At 42.8% G+C, this 17,242-nt stretch overlaps 1 protein-coding gene across 4 annotated transcripts in view; it reads right to left on the bottom strand.

The window, feature by feature from the left end:
- Nucleotides 1-7,262: 7,262 nt before the first annotated feature.
- Nucleotides 7,263-17,242, bottom strand: part of BRD4 (bromodomain containing 4) — a 62,630-nt gene continuing 52,650 nt past the window's right edge. For all 4 annotated transcript variants that reach the window (XM_040414729.1, XM_040414726.1, XM_040414727.1 and 1 more), the window contains exons 14-21: nucleotides 16,544-16,838; nucleotides 14,262-14,918; nucleotides 14,027-14,136; nucleotides 13,751-13,910; nucleotides 13,230-13,357; nucleotides 10,368-10,567; nucleotides 9,524-9,725; nucleotides 7,263-9,412 (exon numbers count right to left, since the gene is read on the bottom strand). In XM_040414729.1, the coding sequence (XP_040270663.1) occupies nucleotides 9,341-9,412; nucleotides 9,524-9,725; nucleotides 10,368-10,567; nucleotides 13,230-13,357; nucleotides 13,751-13,910; nucleotides 14,027-14,136; nucleotides 14,262-14,918; nucleotides 16,544-16,838 (1,824 nt within the window). In that variant the 3' untranslated portion in view covers nucleotides 7,263-9,340. The remainder of the gene's footprint in view (nucleotides 9,413-9,523; nucleotides 9,726-10,367; nucleotides 10,568-13,229; nucleotides 13,358-13,750; nucleotides 13,911-14,026; nucleotides 14,137-14,261; nucleotides 14,919-16,543; nucleotides 16,839-17,242) is intronic.

Below are 17,242 nucleotides of genomic sequence, written 5' to 3' on the forward strand. Positions count from 1 at the left end.
CACAGATGAATTTCATTCATGAAAAAGAATTATTAATAAAATCATTTAAAAAAAAGTATTTTAAAAGTATTTGGGCAAAAAGGCAGTTTCGGTTTCGGTTTTCGGTCAAGGGCATCCTGAATTTTCGGTTTCGGACCAGAATTTTCATTTCGGTGCACCCCTAATTGAAAGTGTACTAGACCATACTTAATCAATTTTTTATATGGTTTATTGTTAAGAGAGAACAAGGAGGTGAATACAAATATAAAAGATAACACAAATACAAAAGGAACAAAATAAAGAGGGAAAAAAAAGAAAGAAAAGGGGACTCCCAGGCTATGAGCTGTGCGCTACGATTGGCCAGCGCTGCAGCAAGGGACAACCCTAATACAAAAACTCCGCCCCGTACAACAAAGGGAGCTGCACACACCGGAGCCTATATAGGGCGAACGGAGCGGCGCCCAGACATACCAATAAGTGCAGGGGGACCCCTGGGCGCCGCTCTGCCCACTGATATAGTTCGTTTTTAAACTAGTGAAAGGTCCTCTTTAATGCAGATGTAAAGCTCCTTGCAAGGATTTTGGCCACAAGGCTCTCTAGGGTTATCTCCTCCATTGTCCATCCAGATCAGAATGGCTTTATTCAAAATAAGGATACACATCATAATTTGCATCGGCTCTTTGCCAATATACAGGCCCCTGGGGGGACTACCTGCTCCATCCTGTCACTGGATGCCTCCAAGGCCTTTGACAGGGTGCAGGGGCGCTTCCTCTGGAGGTTTCTGACAAGGATGGGCTTTGTGGAAAGATTCATAAATATCCTCAAATTATTGTATAAACCTCCTACGGCAAAATTTAGCCTTAATGGGGTCTTGACCACTAGTTTTGATTTAAATAGAGGCACGCGGCAGGGCTGCCCATTGTCCCCATTGTTATTTGATATCTACATTGAGCCCCTAGCTCTGGCCATTAGGCAGGATGATCAGGTTAAAGGATTTGGAACACTAGAAGGGCAAGACCGTATTTCGTTATATGCGGACGATGTTAATTTTTTTATAGACCATACGGAAACAACTCTCTCTAGAACTATACAAATGGTTAAAGGCATTAGGTGAGGTGTCTGGTCTTCTTATAAACTGGTCCAAGACCAGTTTGATGCCAATAGACCCGTTACCTCAGAAGGAGGCTCTTGTGACTCAGTTAGACATCGTTGATACTTTCCAATACTTGGGCTTGACTATATCACCCAGGGTTGAAAATTTTGTCCAACTTAATTTGATCCCCTTAATAACGAAAACTAGAGCAAAAATGGGGACCTGGGTTGAGACTTCCCCTATCCAGAACTGATCGAGTTTCACTGGTCAAAATGGTGATATTACCACAATTTCTTTATGCGCTTAGGAATACACCTACCTGGATAGAAGATAAATACTTTAAACTCATGGAAAGAATAATTAATGATTTAGTGTGGGGAAGAAAACGAGTTCGGATAAAATTGGAACATCTATATAAACCATTGGAGTGGGGGGGGGGGGGGGGGGGGTCTAAATCTCCCCTATCATAAAGGGTATTTTATTGCTGCTCAGTTGCTGATGTGTTATGAATCAGAAAATAGTGCACTTCTAGGGAGCTTAGTAGGGAGTTATGTACATAATAATATATTTACACTTTTAGAATCTGGGTTACTGAGTAGCCAAGAGCAGGGTTATAGGGAGACTATAAAACTACTTTCGAGAGTGTGGGCTACTACTAGAACATGGTCCGAATATACAATTAGAAGGATGGGGGAATATCTTTGCGAATTTAGGATCACTATCCCAGAACTTCAACCATGTTTTAGTACATTTTAATATCTGTCATAGATTATATGTTACAAATAAATGCGGGCTAAGAGATACATCTAAGAGCCCTAGATGTGACACCTCAGGTGCGGACAACCTTCAAATGATCTGGACCTGCCCAGAACTTACAAAATACTGGAATAGTATTAACAACTTTCTTATCTATAAACTTAAAATACGAATACCTTTTGAACCACAAGTGTTCTTGCTTAATGAGTTTTCCACAATAAGCAGCCATAAAAGTACCAAAAGATTTTCCTAGGCAGGATATTGCTGCTAGCTAGAATTTTGGTTAGTCGGAACTGGTTTGCTCGGCACACTCCAGAATTTAATACATGGATAAATGTAGTTAACAAGATAAAAAACTACGAGCAAATTTTGTACAGGCAGAGAGATCGGGTTGAGAAGTGGAATAGGATATGGGGCGGTTGGAAGACTTGATTGGTTGTAATAATTTATAAAACTTTTTAAAGAAATTCCCTTTTTTTTCTTCCCTGTTTCTCTTTTTTCTATTCTTCTTTTCTCTCCCCTCCCACCCTGTCTCTGCCCCCTTTTTTTTTTCTGGGGGGGGGGGGGGGCAGAGGGGGAGGGTGGACGCATCACAGGTTTGGGGTGGGGGGGGTGGTTTGGGGGAATTGGCATAAGGGGAAAATATATTGAATATGTGGCGTGTTTATTCAATTCTTCTGTTTATTGTGACTGGTTTTGGTATATTAATAGAGATAATTAAAAAAATAATAATAATTGGTAGGCGATGCTTTAAAAACTTGTGGTCTGTGAAAATCACTGACAGAAGACGCATGCCGTTCATGTTGTCAGTGGATTTTTTTCAGAGACTAGGCCTTTAATGGCCAAGTTTAGCATGCATCACGGACCAAAGTAGAGCAGGTCTCCATGGTGAGCAGAAAACTAAAGAGGTCTAAATAAACACATTCAAAAATAAATAAATAAAAAAAAATCAATGGGTAAGTGTGCTGTTCATGGAGAACCCAGACAGCACACGTCAGTGATTCACACATGTGTGTTAGAGACCTCGGGTGGATTTGAGGAGATATAAGCTGAAGTGGATACGTTCCTGGAAGGTGAAGCCATTGTACAAACTGAGGAGGTGGTAGGTCTTACTTTCAAATAAAATGTCCCAAGCGTACTACAGCAAAAGAAATTATATATATATATATATATACACACACACACACACACACACACACACCTGGATGACGCATAATTGTCTCAATATTACCTTTTAAAGTAAAGAAATATATATATTAAAAGTTTATCACAAGCAAATCTGCACAACTGTAGAGTAAAAATTCTATTTATTTCTTAAATTCACAGACAGTCTTTAATTATAAGAACAAGGTAATACAAGCCGTGATACATGTGTAGTTTGATATAAATTTGGTATTTTGTGTTTAAATGAATTTGTGATGCTCTGCAGGGTCTCTCTGGTCAAAGGAAAAAAATACAAAAACAAAAAAGGTATTTAGGCTATGGATAGTGGTGCGAGGCCAACAAAAGGCAATGTGCACGCCTCTAGAAGCCTCTAAGCACTCAGTCATGTGGCAAAAACATAAAAAAATAAAACTAATTTCCCTTCTAGTCATAGAAGTGGTGCATGATTGACTTACTTAAAAACGGCATAATACAAGTTAGAAAATCATTAGATCGCCAGTGATGTAATGGACCCAGATTAACACACAAAGGAGGCTTAACACTGTCCATTCTTCTAATGTAAAAAAAAACATCAAAATATAAAAATACAAAAAACACCCACCTAAGCCCAATCTGTCTAATGCCGTAGAGAGGTCACATCTGATGCGAAATATGTTGAAAGGACGATTGTCATGGTAAACATTACATGTCGGAAAAGCTGAATTGTCCATTATTGAAGGTGGACAGGGCTTTTCTCTCTATGAAAATTTTATTTTATTTTTTTGAGAGAGGGGGGGGGGGGCATGGAGAGGAAAGTTTTGCAGAAATGATTAAAGGGTTGTTACATTTTTCTTTAAAAAAATAAATAATAATATTCACTAAGTACCTAACAGTATCTACTTACTGGTCCCTCAACACATGAAATGCGACCATTCGGCCAATCACAGGCCACATTGGTGACCCGCCTCGGCCCAGTGCTGGGGCAAACATTTCCTGTGTCAAGAGGGATCGGTAAATACAGACCAGAAGCAGCGAGCTACTCATTTTTACCAAAGAATATTCTACATTTTTCAATCCAGCACCTGGATCCAAATACTTTTGTAATTGCATGTAATTCACAATTTAGTCAGTGCGCTATTCAATAAAAATCTATCTGTATAGCGCCACCTACTGTTTGCTCGCTTCCTTAATGCTCCGTCCACCTGAGGTGGTCGCACCACGTGCTCAGGTTACATCTTCAGCTGCCACCAGCCATATCTTCTGTTAGAAGCTGTGGCAGTTAGGGTGCACACACTGATTTTGTGCCGAAAAACCGCTGCGTAATACAGGCCCAACAAAGTGATTAGATAAATCTCATGTACACTTTGCTGAAATTGACCAGGTCAATTGTTCATACGATTCTGCATCTTCTGTAGAGGAGTTTTCTTCATAAGACGTCAATGGGGATGTTTACATAAAATAAATAAAAAAATAATAATAATCTGCAACAAAAAAATCACATAAAAACGCACAGAAAACCACGATAAATACAGCAGGATCTCATGCAGATTTTTCTTAACACAAATCTGCACCCTGCGTCTCACTGCGGACTCGCAGCGAGGCACCCGGCCTGAACTCCCAGCATTATATTGATTTATGATGCTATGTAACCCTTACAATTCTGGAATGTATTAGATGACACTGACATAATGCTGTCAGCATAATCCAATAAATTCCAGAACTGTAAGGGTTACATAGCATCTTAAATCAATATAATGCTATGTGACCCCGTCAGTGCTGGGAGCTGTGAGTCCGGAATGTGGAACTCGCTCATCTGAAAGGGGCCTTACAGATGAGAGCTGCAGAAGAAAGGACACACCCCCCCTGAGCTGCAAATGTGGAATAAATCTAGCGGAGCAATGAATGGGGAGATATCTCTGGGTCCATGTGAGGTACAGGGCTGGTCCTAGCTTTCTTAGAGATTGTCATTATGTACTCTATGATGCCGGATTTTTTTTTGATTTTTTTTTACATCAATCATGATGTAACCCCTCAAATTGAAAAAAAAAAAATGGGTAGAATAAAAAAAATCCTAACGTTTAAAACGGTTTCCATGAAAGTATATTTCGGAAACACTTGAAATTTATGTCAAGTGTTCAATTAAAAATACTTTAAATTTAGCCAATTAAAATACAGTACAAACAAGTCAAACTATTATATCATGAGAAACACTAACGTCTCTGGCTGCTTGAATTATAGTAATACAGTCGTCAACCTGCAAAAAAACAAATAAAACAAACGCAAATATTAAAACTGAAGAATTTGTCTACTATACGTATCCAGACATCCCTATAACCACAGTCCAATAAGGTCGCTCTTTTACACCCCTGAAAAGGGCTGAATGAAATAAGAACATGGCTACCTTCAAGAAACAGCCCCTTCACCCCCCCCCCCCCCCCCTCCTCGATCGGTTACTGCACTTCTAACCTAACCACTGGAATGGGGCAGAGCTGACGTACCTATATAGAAGAGTGGCGCCATTTCTGGATGTAGCCCAAAGTACTGTAGAGCTCCTTCATACTGCTAAGTAGCATTACAATACTGAACTAATATTACACACTAGTTTGCAAGATTTTGTTTCATTTTTTTTAGCATTTTGATTTCTTTGCATTTTTCATCATAAAAATAGATCTTTGATAACTTTTTACTTAGTTTAGGGTGGGTTCACACTAGCGTTATGGAGTCCGTTAAGGCTTTCCATAGGATGGAATGCAAAACGGAAGCCTTTAATAGGCATTCAGTTTTGCTCTCCGTCCTAATAGAAGTCTATGGGAAAACATAACGGATCCCTCTGGGTCGCGTTATGCAAGACGGAAAACAAAGTCCTGTCGACTGGACTTTGTTTTCTGTCTTGCATAACGGGAATTAGACGGATCAGTTTTGATTCCCATAGACTTCTATTAGGACGGAGAGCAAACGGAATGCCTTTTAAAGGCGTCCGTTTTGCATTCCGTCATAATGCAAGTCTATGGGCAGCAAAACGGATCCGCCCTTCCGTCTTATGGATTCAGTTATAACCCTGTTATAAAGGAAAGCCATAACGGACTCCATAACGCTATTGTGAACCCACCCTTACAGGGGAAAAAATAAAAAATGTGGCCATAGACACAGGAGATTTTTGTACAGGCATGATTCCTCCTCTCCCCCCCAATATTTACATGCTATAAGACTTTATGGCCAGAGGTTGACGTCAAGGTAGTGTGCTGAAATTATGCTTAAAAAAAAACTAAAAACTAAATTAGAATTGGACATTATTTTATGGATAAAACAAGGTAAAAAAAACACTAATATTTCTTTCTTTTTTTTTTTATTAATCGTATTTTAGTATCAGATATAAGCTACGTATGTTACTGGAGGCAAGGTGGCAAAAAAAAAAAAGGGGGTCCATCATATGGAACACGTGACTGGTATAGTATAACCACAAGGGCAAGTAAGGCAATCGGGAAAAAAAGGATCCAGATAAAGTTTGGAAACTTGACAGAACACTGTTTAATAGATGTATTATTGGCATGTGAGGGAGGGAAGATAAGGAATCTACAGAGCATCATGCACAAATGCCCAGTGGGAGTAGTAGTAGTGTGCCCATCACTTAGTAATACCAGAGAGAAACAGGCATCTTTCCCTAACATATGGAGTATTATGCATGAATACAGGTATATTGTTCTGCTTCACTTGTAGAATACATTATTACTATACACCGCCTTCCAGTGTCGACCCATCCAAAGAAAAAAAAAACGCCCCTGCAGAGCATCACGAAGCCCCGTCATCACTTTGCAAATACTGAACAAGTATCACCCTCACAATCTTACATGGCTCCCCAATATTGCCAATGTGTCAGTCCCCACACCCTCCACCGCTTCTGCAGAGCACTACCACCGCGCCCCACAGATGAAAAGAGCACCCTTCTGCAGGATCGTCTTTATAATATAAAAAAAACAGGAAGGGTGGGGGAGGGGGTTCAGGGTGGTCAACAGAGGCAAATGGGGTGAAACCAACATAAATAATTAGTTTTTTCTTCTATATGCAGCAAAAGTAAAATGAAATGAAAATATAATAAAAAAAGACTTTATTGCATGAAATCAGTTACAACACAGACTTCCGTGCCTGTTTGCTCAGGAGAATGAATGGGGGCCACTACCTAAAAAAAGGGGAGACAATAAGAACGGCTGGGGGGGGGGGGGGGGGGAAGAAGATGCGGAGAATAAAAGGAAACAGAGCTTATGGCACATAAAGGATTTTAGTTTTTTTTTTCCTTTTTGAACAGTTCAAATTATATATATTTATATATAAAATAAAAATAAAAAAGAACAAAAAATAAACAGAGTAAAATTACAGAGACAGGATATGGGAAGGAAAGTTTGAGGGGAAGGTGAGTTTGTATCAAATTAACAGGGTGATCAAAACAATTAAAGATCCCCCCCCCCCCCCCCAATCCCCGTCATGCACACACGAATACGCACGCACATACACACAGTCACTCACTCACAGGGCCCGCACTAAACTTAGGGCTGGTACAGCTACTCTGCATTACTGCAGTGCCTACAGACTAAGGGCATAGGGATTTTTGCAGACTATTGTATTGTGTGCGAGCAGATCGTTGCACCAGGTTTAACCTGCAGCAGCAGAGAGCTGAACTCCGAGAGATTTCACAGCATAACATGGTCATATGAGCGTTTTGCATGGGGGGGGGGGGGGGGGGATGTTGGGGAGAATATTGACGCTACAGTGTATACGCAGCTGCTCGTGTGCCTCATGGGTCCCCCCCCCCCAGCACACGCATTCATTTCTACCCACAATGCTTGCAGGTTTAAACACCCACTATTGAAGTGCGATATCCTTGTGAGAATACAAGAACGAGGCACGACGATCGGGGGGGATGGACTCGCAGAGCATTACCCTTAGTATGGGATGCGCAGCAGTGGTGGGAAACGACCTGCTGGGCAAGAAAATGTAGACTACAGGGGATGAAGGCAGCCATGCAAAGTAAATGGTCAGCCCAGCAGAGCAATATTAAAAATACATAGGATGGCGTTTATAACAAAGTCAGAATACGTATAAACCATGCAACTACATGTGTGTGTCTGTATACAGCCCACCCGCATGTATACATGTAAAGCAATATACAATGCAACCATGTGCAGAATGGGACTAGCAGACTAGGCTTGCTTACTTTCTACTGGATTTATGCTGAGCAGTTTCTACGCCTTTAGAGAAAGGGGATTAATACCTGAGTTTCAAGAGCAATTTGGGTGTACAGGGACAAACACGCACATACACAACATGAAAATAAGATGTATACAATATAATAAAAAAAAAAAAAATGAAAAGAAAAAAAAGTACAATCATTGCAGGCACATAGAAATGTGTGTACAAAAAGATGGGCTATTGTAGAGCAGTCATCACTGTCTATGAAATGCAGCCAACATGTACTCGATGAGTGACGTCGGGCACGGGACAGGATGCAGGCATCACACATATATAGAAAACTGCGGACGTCCGTTCAGAACATTGCGTGACCCTTTAAAAGAAGAATTCAACCAATGCCGAAATTGCCATCTTGCATTTCTCTGCCGCATTTCGTTCACTGTAAAATGTTTGCCAGGCACGTCCACGTTCTATACCATGTAACATACATGTTATGCACTAGTGACACACACATATTGCGATGCATCTCTGCCCAGGACCCAACAACTGAACTCGAGGTGTAATGGCAGCGGAAAGGTGAGTTGATGCAATCCTGTATAAAACAAGGCTAAATGGGCCCCCCCAAGAGCTGCAAGGGCATTTGGATTATATACACCAGTCGTCTCTATTTGCCGTAGCGATTTGTTGCGCGCACACAATTAGCAATGTTCTGCAGCCCTCTTAGCCCTGACACAAACAAGCACACTTTGCACTGTACCCAAACGCCTGTCTCTTGCGTATGAACCTCATCCAATGCAGAGTGCTCCTTCCCCACTGCTCACAGAAAGTGGGTGATAGAGGGACACCACTGCCACCACCAGAGTCTGTGCTCTTCCAAATTGCTCTGCCCACAAAGAGGGGGGAGGGGGGGTGTTTACTGCACGATAATCCATACTGAGGCTGTATGTCGCTTTCATATCAACACTTCTGGAGACTCCATGTTTCTGTGTACGAAGGCTGAGATAAAAATACATGAGGGGCATAAATGTCAGCGTCTCTTGAACGGTGGTGTCCCCTCTGCCCCTCAGTGATATTTAATAAGAGAAAAAGAAAAAGAAAACCCCCAAAAAAATAAAAGTGGAAATCATGGGACAGGGTTGAGTGGAGTAAAGTGGTGGAGGTGGTGACGGTGCGAAGACTGAAGTCTCAAGAGAACAAGTTCTGTTCAAATATCTCCATCAGGTCACTCTGAAAATTCATGTCTATAGAGGGGGCCATCTGTAAGGAGGAAAGGACACGCATTAGCACAAAATTAAAAACTAAAAGTCTATATTTAAGACACGCGGGGCAGGAAAGCAACACGCTGGGCAGTTGATGTTTGGTGCTTACCGCCTGTCGCCGTCTTCTCTCCTGTTCTCTCCTCCTTTCCATCTCTCTCTGATCCATTATTGGTTGAGAGCTTTGTGTAGACGGGGGAGCTGCAGGAAGAGTATTTTGCACATGCTGTTGCTGCTGCTGCTGCTCTTGTCTCCTACGAGCCTCTTCGTGCACTTTACGTGCTTGCTCCTGAGCGTCATCTTCTTCCCGAGATCTTAAGTGGATAAAATCCATAGATTAAGCAACTTAAAACCAGCTCTATGAAACAGGTACTACCTGGTTCGCACTAAAGCAGCAAAGTACATCTAATGCCAGCAACAAAATGACCTGTCTTATGCCCAAATGATTTTGGCTAACCATACAATTACTTATTCAGCCATCAGCCACATCAAACGCATGCAACAAGAACAATTGGGTGCGTATATGTGGTAAAGGGAGCAGAGATTTAAAACTTTTATTATTTTAATAGAAAATGCCTAATCTTTTCCGCAATTGCGGACAAGAATAGGACATGTTCTATATTTTTCGGGATCGGAATTGCGGACCCGGAAGTGCGAATCCGCAATTCCGGATGCGGGCAGCACATCGTGCTGCCCCATAGAAATGAATGGGTCCGCAATTCCGTTCCGCAAAATGCGGAACGAAATTGCAGACGTGTGAATGGACCCTAAACTGTGACAATCTGTAGTCTAGTATGTTACAAATAGTGGGGATTGTCAGCAGGGTTAAGAATTTTTCTTCATTTTATGGCAACCTGGTCAGCAATTCTAAGTATTTATTTTTATTTTTATAACCTACTGTAGATGATTTGGCTTCTACACACGTATCGAGATATAGATCGACACACAACTCTCACCTCATCCTCTCCTGCTCTCGCCGCATTCTCTCAGCTTGTTCGGCCTGCAGTTTCAGTGCCTTCTCCCGCTCTTCCTTTTCCCGGGCTGCACGTCTGAAGAGCTCAAAGCTATCACTGGATGACTTCCCGGCTGAAGTCGGGGTGACTGGAGGCTTTTGCACCAGACTGGCCCAGGAGCCCATACTTTTAATTTTCAGATCCTGCAGAGAAAAGTGACAAGCAAACTGTATTAATAGCAAAAGTAAAGCGGCATTTACTTTATGCACACATATACACTTGTGTATTTTTCTGGGGTGTCTGAATAAAGTCCCTCTTTATGAAATCAGAAATACTCCAAAGACATACTGATAGGGACCTTAGATTGTGAGCCCCATTGTGGACAGCGTGATGCTAATATCGGTAAAAAGCTGCGGAATATAGTGGTCCTATATATGTACGTAAAATAAATACAGACTACTGACAGGTTATTCTGCTGCTGGCATCAAGACCAAAGGTTTCCTAGAGCAGTGATCCCCAAATCGTAGCTCACAGGCTGTATCCTCCTACGCTTGCTCAGCAAGTATAGGGGACAGGCCCGTACTACTGAGAATCTGATGATTGCAGTTTTGGCGCGCTGCTATGATGGGCAGTCCGCTGACACAGAAGTCAATAGCTCCCTGCTCCGCCGTTTACTCTCACACACCATTAAAAGGCTTCTGTCAGCCCACTAAAGCGTTTTTTTTTTTGTTTACTAATAATCCCTACACTGCTATCTCTGCATACATAAGTAAAATAATAATTTTCGTTCAGTAGAATTTGATAAAACGCTATTTTTATAATATGTAAATTACCTTGCTACCAGCAAGTAGGGCGGCTACTTGCTGGTAGCAGCCGCATCCTCCTATCCTAATGACGCCCCCTCCGCATTGTGATTGACAGGGCCAGGGAACGGAATCGTTCTCTGCTGGCCCTGCCTGTTAGCATTCAAAATCTGGCGCCTGCGCCGCACCTATCTTCAATCTGCGCAGGCGCACTGAGAGGCGGCCGCTCCATCCTCAATGCGCCTGCGCCGATGACGTCACATCTACACCAGGCGCATTGAGGATGGAGCGGCCGAGTGAGTGGCCGCCTCTCAGTGCGCCTGCGCAGATTGAAGATACGTACGGCCGCGGCGCAGGCGCCAGATTTTGAATGCTAACAGGCAGGGCCAGCAGAGAACGATTCCGTTCCCTGGCCCTGTCAATCACAATGCGGAGGGGGCGTCATTAGGATCGGAGGATGCGGCTGCTACCAGCTATTTAAAATAGCAGAGACCCGCGGCACATGTATGCGATCAGCCATAAGGCTGATCGCATACATTTTCCCTTTCAGGTGCCGTGGTCAAATGTGACCACGGCATCTGCACAGTCCGGAAGCGGAAGTCGCACACTTCAGCTCCGGTAACAGCGTTCCACGGCTGAGATCGGGCAACCTGTTATATTGATCTAATAGGCTGAGGCCTCAAGCAGGCTTCGGTGCCTATTAGATGACTATACCAATACAGGCCGCTAGGTGGCAGCCTTGTATTGGTATAGTGCAAATGAAGTGTTCAATGATGTCTATATAGACATCAATAAACACAATAGGCAATCTAATGATTGCCAGTTATTGTCACCCAAGGTGACTTAAAAAATAACTAAAAGTAAAAATAACGTTTTTGCAAATATAAAAAATTTTATAAAATAAAAGTTCAAATCACCCCCATTTCCTTAAAATAAAAAAATAAACATCATGGGCATCGCTGGGTGCAAAAATACCCATACTATAAAAATATAACAATATTAATGGCATACGGCAAATTTTTGTCACTTCAACTACCCAATAATTTTTTATAAAAAGTGATCAAAAAGTCCCACACACTTCAAATTGGTATCACTGAAAACCCTGTACACATAACTACAAAAAAGTTATAGGGGTTACAATATGGTTATAAACATTTTTTTTCCTGAAAAGGTTTTAATTTTTTTCAGTATTAAAACGCAAGAAAATTATACAAGTGTGGTATCGTTCTAACCGTACTGACCTGGAGAAGGAAGTTAACAGGTAAATTTTAACTCAGTGTACAGTGTCAATTTTTTTTTTTTATAAAAACCTTTATCAGAATAGCATTTTTTCCCCCATTTCCCCCCCCGCTCCCTACTACATGGTATGCAACCATAAATGGTGCCATTAGAAAGTACAACTTGTCCCGCAAAAAATAAGCCCTCATAAGGCTATGTGAATGGAAAAATAAAAAGTTAGGACTATGGGAAGGCGGGGAATGAAAAACGAAAATGCAAAAATGGAAAATCCCAGGGTTCTTAAGGGGTTAAAAACCATCCAATTTTTATTTCATCTTCTAAAAAAAAATTGCAGTATAGTAGTAGTTAACCATAACCTGCGTAGGGTTATGGGTGAACAACTACTGTACTGCTAATTTTATTCAGAAGATGAAATAAAAGTTAAATGGCACCATGTCTGAGGCCTATGGGACAGTAGACCAATGTAGGCCGTTGAGGAATGATATAACAGCAGCTTGTGCCGGGTTGCAAGTGGTGATGTGAGCGCTCCCGCACCAATCGTGTTCACCTGCGTGGAGAAGTCAGCAACTCAAGCCACAGGCCGGTATTGTGCTTTTGTTTTAACTCACTATGGGAGGGAAGGTGGTACTGGGGAACTTTGTATGGGGGGTTGGGGGGATAAATTTGAGACAGCATACTGCACAATAGATACTTGTCCCTACCTCAGGTATCATTCTATTTGGAAAAATGCGGAAACTTTTTGTGGCATATGGGTCATGCTGGTGAGAAATATGTAGTTTGGTCACTTTGTGAAAGTTAATCGAATATTAAGTTTTATTATTACCTTTTTGGGGGCCACTGGTGTCTTAGGTTCCTGCTTTTGCTTCTCTTTCTCAGGTACCACTTGAGGGGTGATGTTCTGATCTGGAGGTCGAACAGGGCGGCTACCATCAATGGGTTTCATCTCTGGCCCTGAATGTGAAAAAAAAAAAACTTTGTATCATGCAAACATGCTGCTAATACAACATAAAGAGTGAGCATCAACTAATCTTACATGGTCATGATCACAATTTTGCATTCCCCTACTTCTACAACTGGAGGCTTGGGAACAAAATGAACCTTGAATCCTGCAGTTAATGTCAAGTTGCTGACTGGGAGATTTACAAGAGGAGAAGCCTATTCTACCAAACAGATTTTATCAAGTTTCCCTTCTGCTTTCTCAAGGTCTTTTTGTCCTTTTAGTAAAAAGACAATAGGAGTCTGTAAATGTGTAGTAAAGGCTGGAGAACATTTAGGAATGGAGACGATCTGAAAAGCATGTGTTTATGTGGCTGCTGCCGGATGAAACTAAAATGTACAACTCACGTGGCTGCTCATGGCTGGAACCTTTGAGGGACTCTGGAAGTTTGTGGGATTCACTTCTCATGGCAGGAGAGAAGCCTTCAGGCCTCAGAGAGGGTGAATGGCGCTTTTGTTCTTTTACCACAAGCGGCTGAGGCTGCAACACTGACGATCCTCTCATTTCCTGCAGGAATACACAATTGGATTAGAAACGGCATAAAATGAGCTTTGGTTAAAACTCAACTGTGGAGAATGAGGTACACAAATACATAAGAACAGAAGGGCAATCCAGGGGTTTACCTGCTTCTTAGGCAGTACAGCCTGCGGTGAAGGTGGATGTGCCATGCCTGCAAATGGAGCCACCTGAGGTGAATGGAGGAGAAGAGGTGAAGGGGCCTCTCTCATGTGACCTAGACATAGAAAAGAATAGGTAATTCACAACTGGAACAAATTGCCTGCTTCACTCTTGTCCCATCATCTAACTCAACCATTCCCAACGTTGTCCAAATGCCAGGCACACTGCTGCCCTTCTCACCTCCTGGGTACGGCTCTGGTTTCTGCTGCCGTGGTGATGGGTGATGGTGTTGGATCACTTGCTGCTGCTTGGCCTGCTGGTGTTGCACAAGCTGTTGGTGTGGAGGAGCCAAAGGGCTTTGCAGAGTTGGGTGTTGCTGGGATGAGGGTGGTGCCTGCCCTGGTGGCTGCTGCTGAGAGCCTGCAGGGGGAGTCTGTAACTGGTGCACATGGGATACAGGAGGTGGTTGGGGGGCAGTGCTTACAGAGGAAGAGGATGGAGACGGGTAAGGCAGGTTCGGCAAGTGGCGCACTGACTGGGGAGGAGCACTCAGTGGCGCTTGACTTTGCACTTTGACAGAAGGGAGCAGAGGCTGGAGGGGAGATTGAGTGGGAGGTTGCTGTGATTTCTGTAATTGCTGCAGGTAAAGAGTCATCTGTGCAGGGCCAAGCTGAATAGGGGAAGGAGGGAGACCACTTACAGGAGACGGTGGACTATCATCTTCTAAAAGGATATGAGGGGGCTGTGGATGGTGGTGGTGGTGGGAATGAGAGGCTGGTTGGTGATGCGGTTGTGGGGGAGGCGGCGAAGATGATGGTCTTCGGACAGGTTTTGGGGGGAGAGCAGCTGCACGATTTGAGGGGCGAGAGGGTTGCTGGGGCATGGCGTTGTGCAGAGCTGTAAATAAATTAAAAAAAATATGAGTTACTAAACATGTCATCACAAGGCAATATGTTTAGACTAAGTTGGTTATATTCTTATCTAGAAACATTAGTTCTATTTTTGCATATTTGTCACACTCAAACTACTTCTCTTATAATGCTATATTAAGAGATTCAAATACAGAAGCCGGATACCAGTCTGGAAAGGGTTACAGCCATTTCTGAGGCTCTGGAATGCTATAGAACCACAGGGACCACCCACAATGGAGTAACTTAGAATGGGGGTTGACCTTCCTAGGAGTATCTGGCCTACCTAAAGATCACATCAATGACTCATCCAGAAGGTCACAAAAGAACTCTTGGCTTGTTTGTCGTGCTGTAGCCAGACCTCCGGCCTACCCCATTATAGTGAATGGGGCCGGAGCGGACTTCCGGCGGCACGGTGAACTAGCGTTAGCACGGATCCGGCAGGCTGTTCCCCCGCAGGAACAGCCTGTCAGACCCTGCTACCGCAAATGTGAAAGTAGCTCAAGACTCAATTCATTGTAAACGCACAAATCCAGTTATTCGGTTTAGGGGGGCAATAACAAGCGATACAAGGCTTGAATAAATCTTTATGTTCAATACAATTAAAACAGCAGTTTGTGTTTACTTGGGTTCCCTATCTTATATTGATTAGTTTGGCGATTTGAAACATGTATATGTGACACATTAGCAAAAAATAGAAGAGATTGGGCGAGAAGCAAATACTTGTTTCACAGCACTGTATATTCATGAAATAATTCTGGGCCCTCTGTTCATAGGGCAGTCCTGTTCTGCAGTTACACCTCCTAGTACAGTGTTAGCGATCCTATGGCACAGGTGCCAGAGACGGCACTCGGAGCCCTCTCTGTGGGCACCCGCACCCTGGAAAGAGTATATGGCGTACTAATATACCTTAGATTTTTCCTGCCCTTCACCAGCGTACTATGAATGGCACAGGCAGTGCAATTGAATGTAGGCAGGCTGTTATAGCTAAATGATAACGTACATGGAAGATATACCATATTGGTATTCAGGTTAAATTGCTGGCCTGGCACTTGACAATAAATAAGTGGGCTTTGGGTTGCAGATTGGGCACTCGGTCTCCAAAAGGTTCACCATCACTGTCCTAGAAGTTTACGACTAAACTGAAAACTAGGGGTTGTCCAATCAGTGCTGACTCAGTAGGGACACACCCATTTAGCAAAAGGAAATGGCGACTTCTGTCAATTTATTTATACATAAATATTTAGGAGGAATAACAGAGGCACGGCACAATGCAGTTCTAAAATAAAATTTACTCCAGAATTATTTAATTGAGAATGCAGGTATTACTAAGACATGTAAGGGAGGTCATAGGTCCTGTTTAAAACACACCAACACTGGGCAGTTATAGTCACCTTGGGGTACGTTCACACCTGCAGCATGCCCAATACTGCATTTTTTTCCCGTCTGGCCAAAAGCTGGCATTTATACGAGAAAGCAGCCGGATTACCTCCAGACTCGATTTTAGTCAAAGGGGATCCAGTGGTGAACTGTAGTATCCAGCAGGCAGCTCTGCTGGATGCGCTGCCGTAGATGTGAACGTACCCTTAGAAGGTAAAACGAAATGCCATTTACCTGGAGGACTAACGAGGGCATGTTGGTTGAGATGAGGTGGAGATACACGTTCCGGCTGACCACCTGTTAGATGTGCTGGAAGATCAGGTGTAGGGATTTGTAGACCTGCCTGCCCATAGTGAGCGGAAACAGCTTCGAAAACACTAGCAGGATGGAGAGGATGATGAAGCGCTGGATGGGATGAGTCCAAGCTTGGAGGAGGAACATATGAAGGTGGTGGAGTAGGGGAGGGTGGCTTCATGGCATTGGAAGGTGGGGCAAGAGACGGTTGAGGAGGGTGGGACTGATGATGATTCTGTAAAAAACAGGGGTGGACCAGAATTAGTAAACACAAAATTCACTACAAACAGCTTCTCTGCCCCCTCAAATGATAAATACAGACCGTCAAGCTGTCCCTATACACAAAAGGGTGAACTGACAGGTTGCACATTAGTTGACGAAATTTCTGCAAATGAAAATCCATACCAAGCACCACAATGCAGGTGCATGGATTTCTACAAATCCCATTCAGAAGAATGCAACAGCATGCTGTGTGAATTCACCCTTCAAGGAGGTCAAATCACGTATGCCATTAATAAAATGGCATTCAGCAAATTTCACTAAACATGACCACATCAGAAAAATCTGAAGTAAACTGTTGCCTCAGCTAGTCCTTCCTTCTGTCTCAAAAGAACCACCATAGAGACCATTATAAGCTGC

The sequence above is a fragment of the Bufo bufo genome, chromosome 1, assembly GCF_905171765.1.
Source record: "Bufo bufo chromosome 1, aBufBuf1.1, whole genome shotgun sequence".
NCBI classification, from domain to species: domain Eukaryota; kingdom Metazoa; phylum Chordata; class Amphibia; order Anura; family Bufonidae; genus Bufo; species Bufo bufo.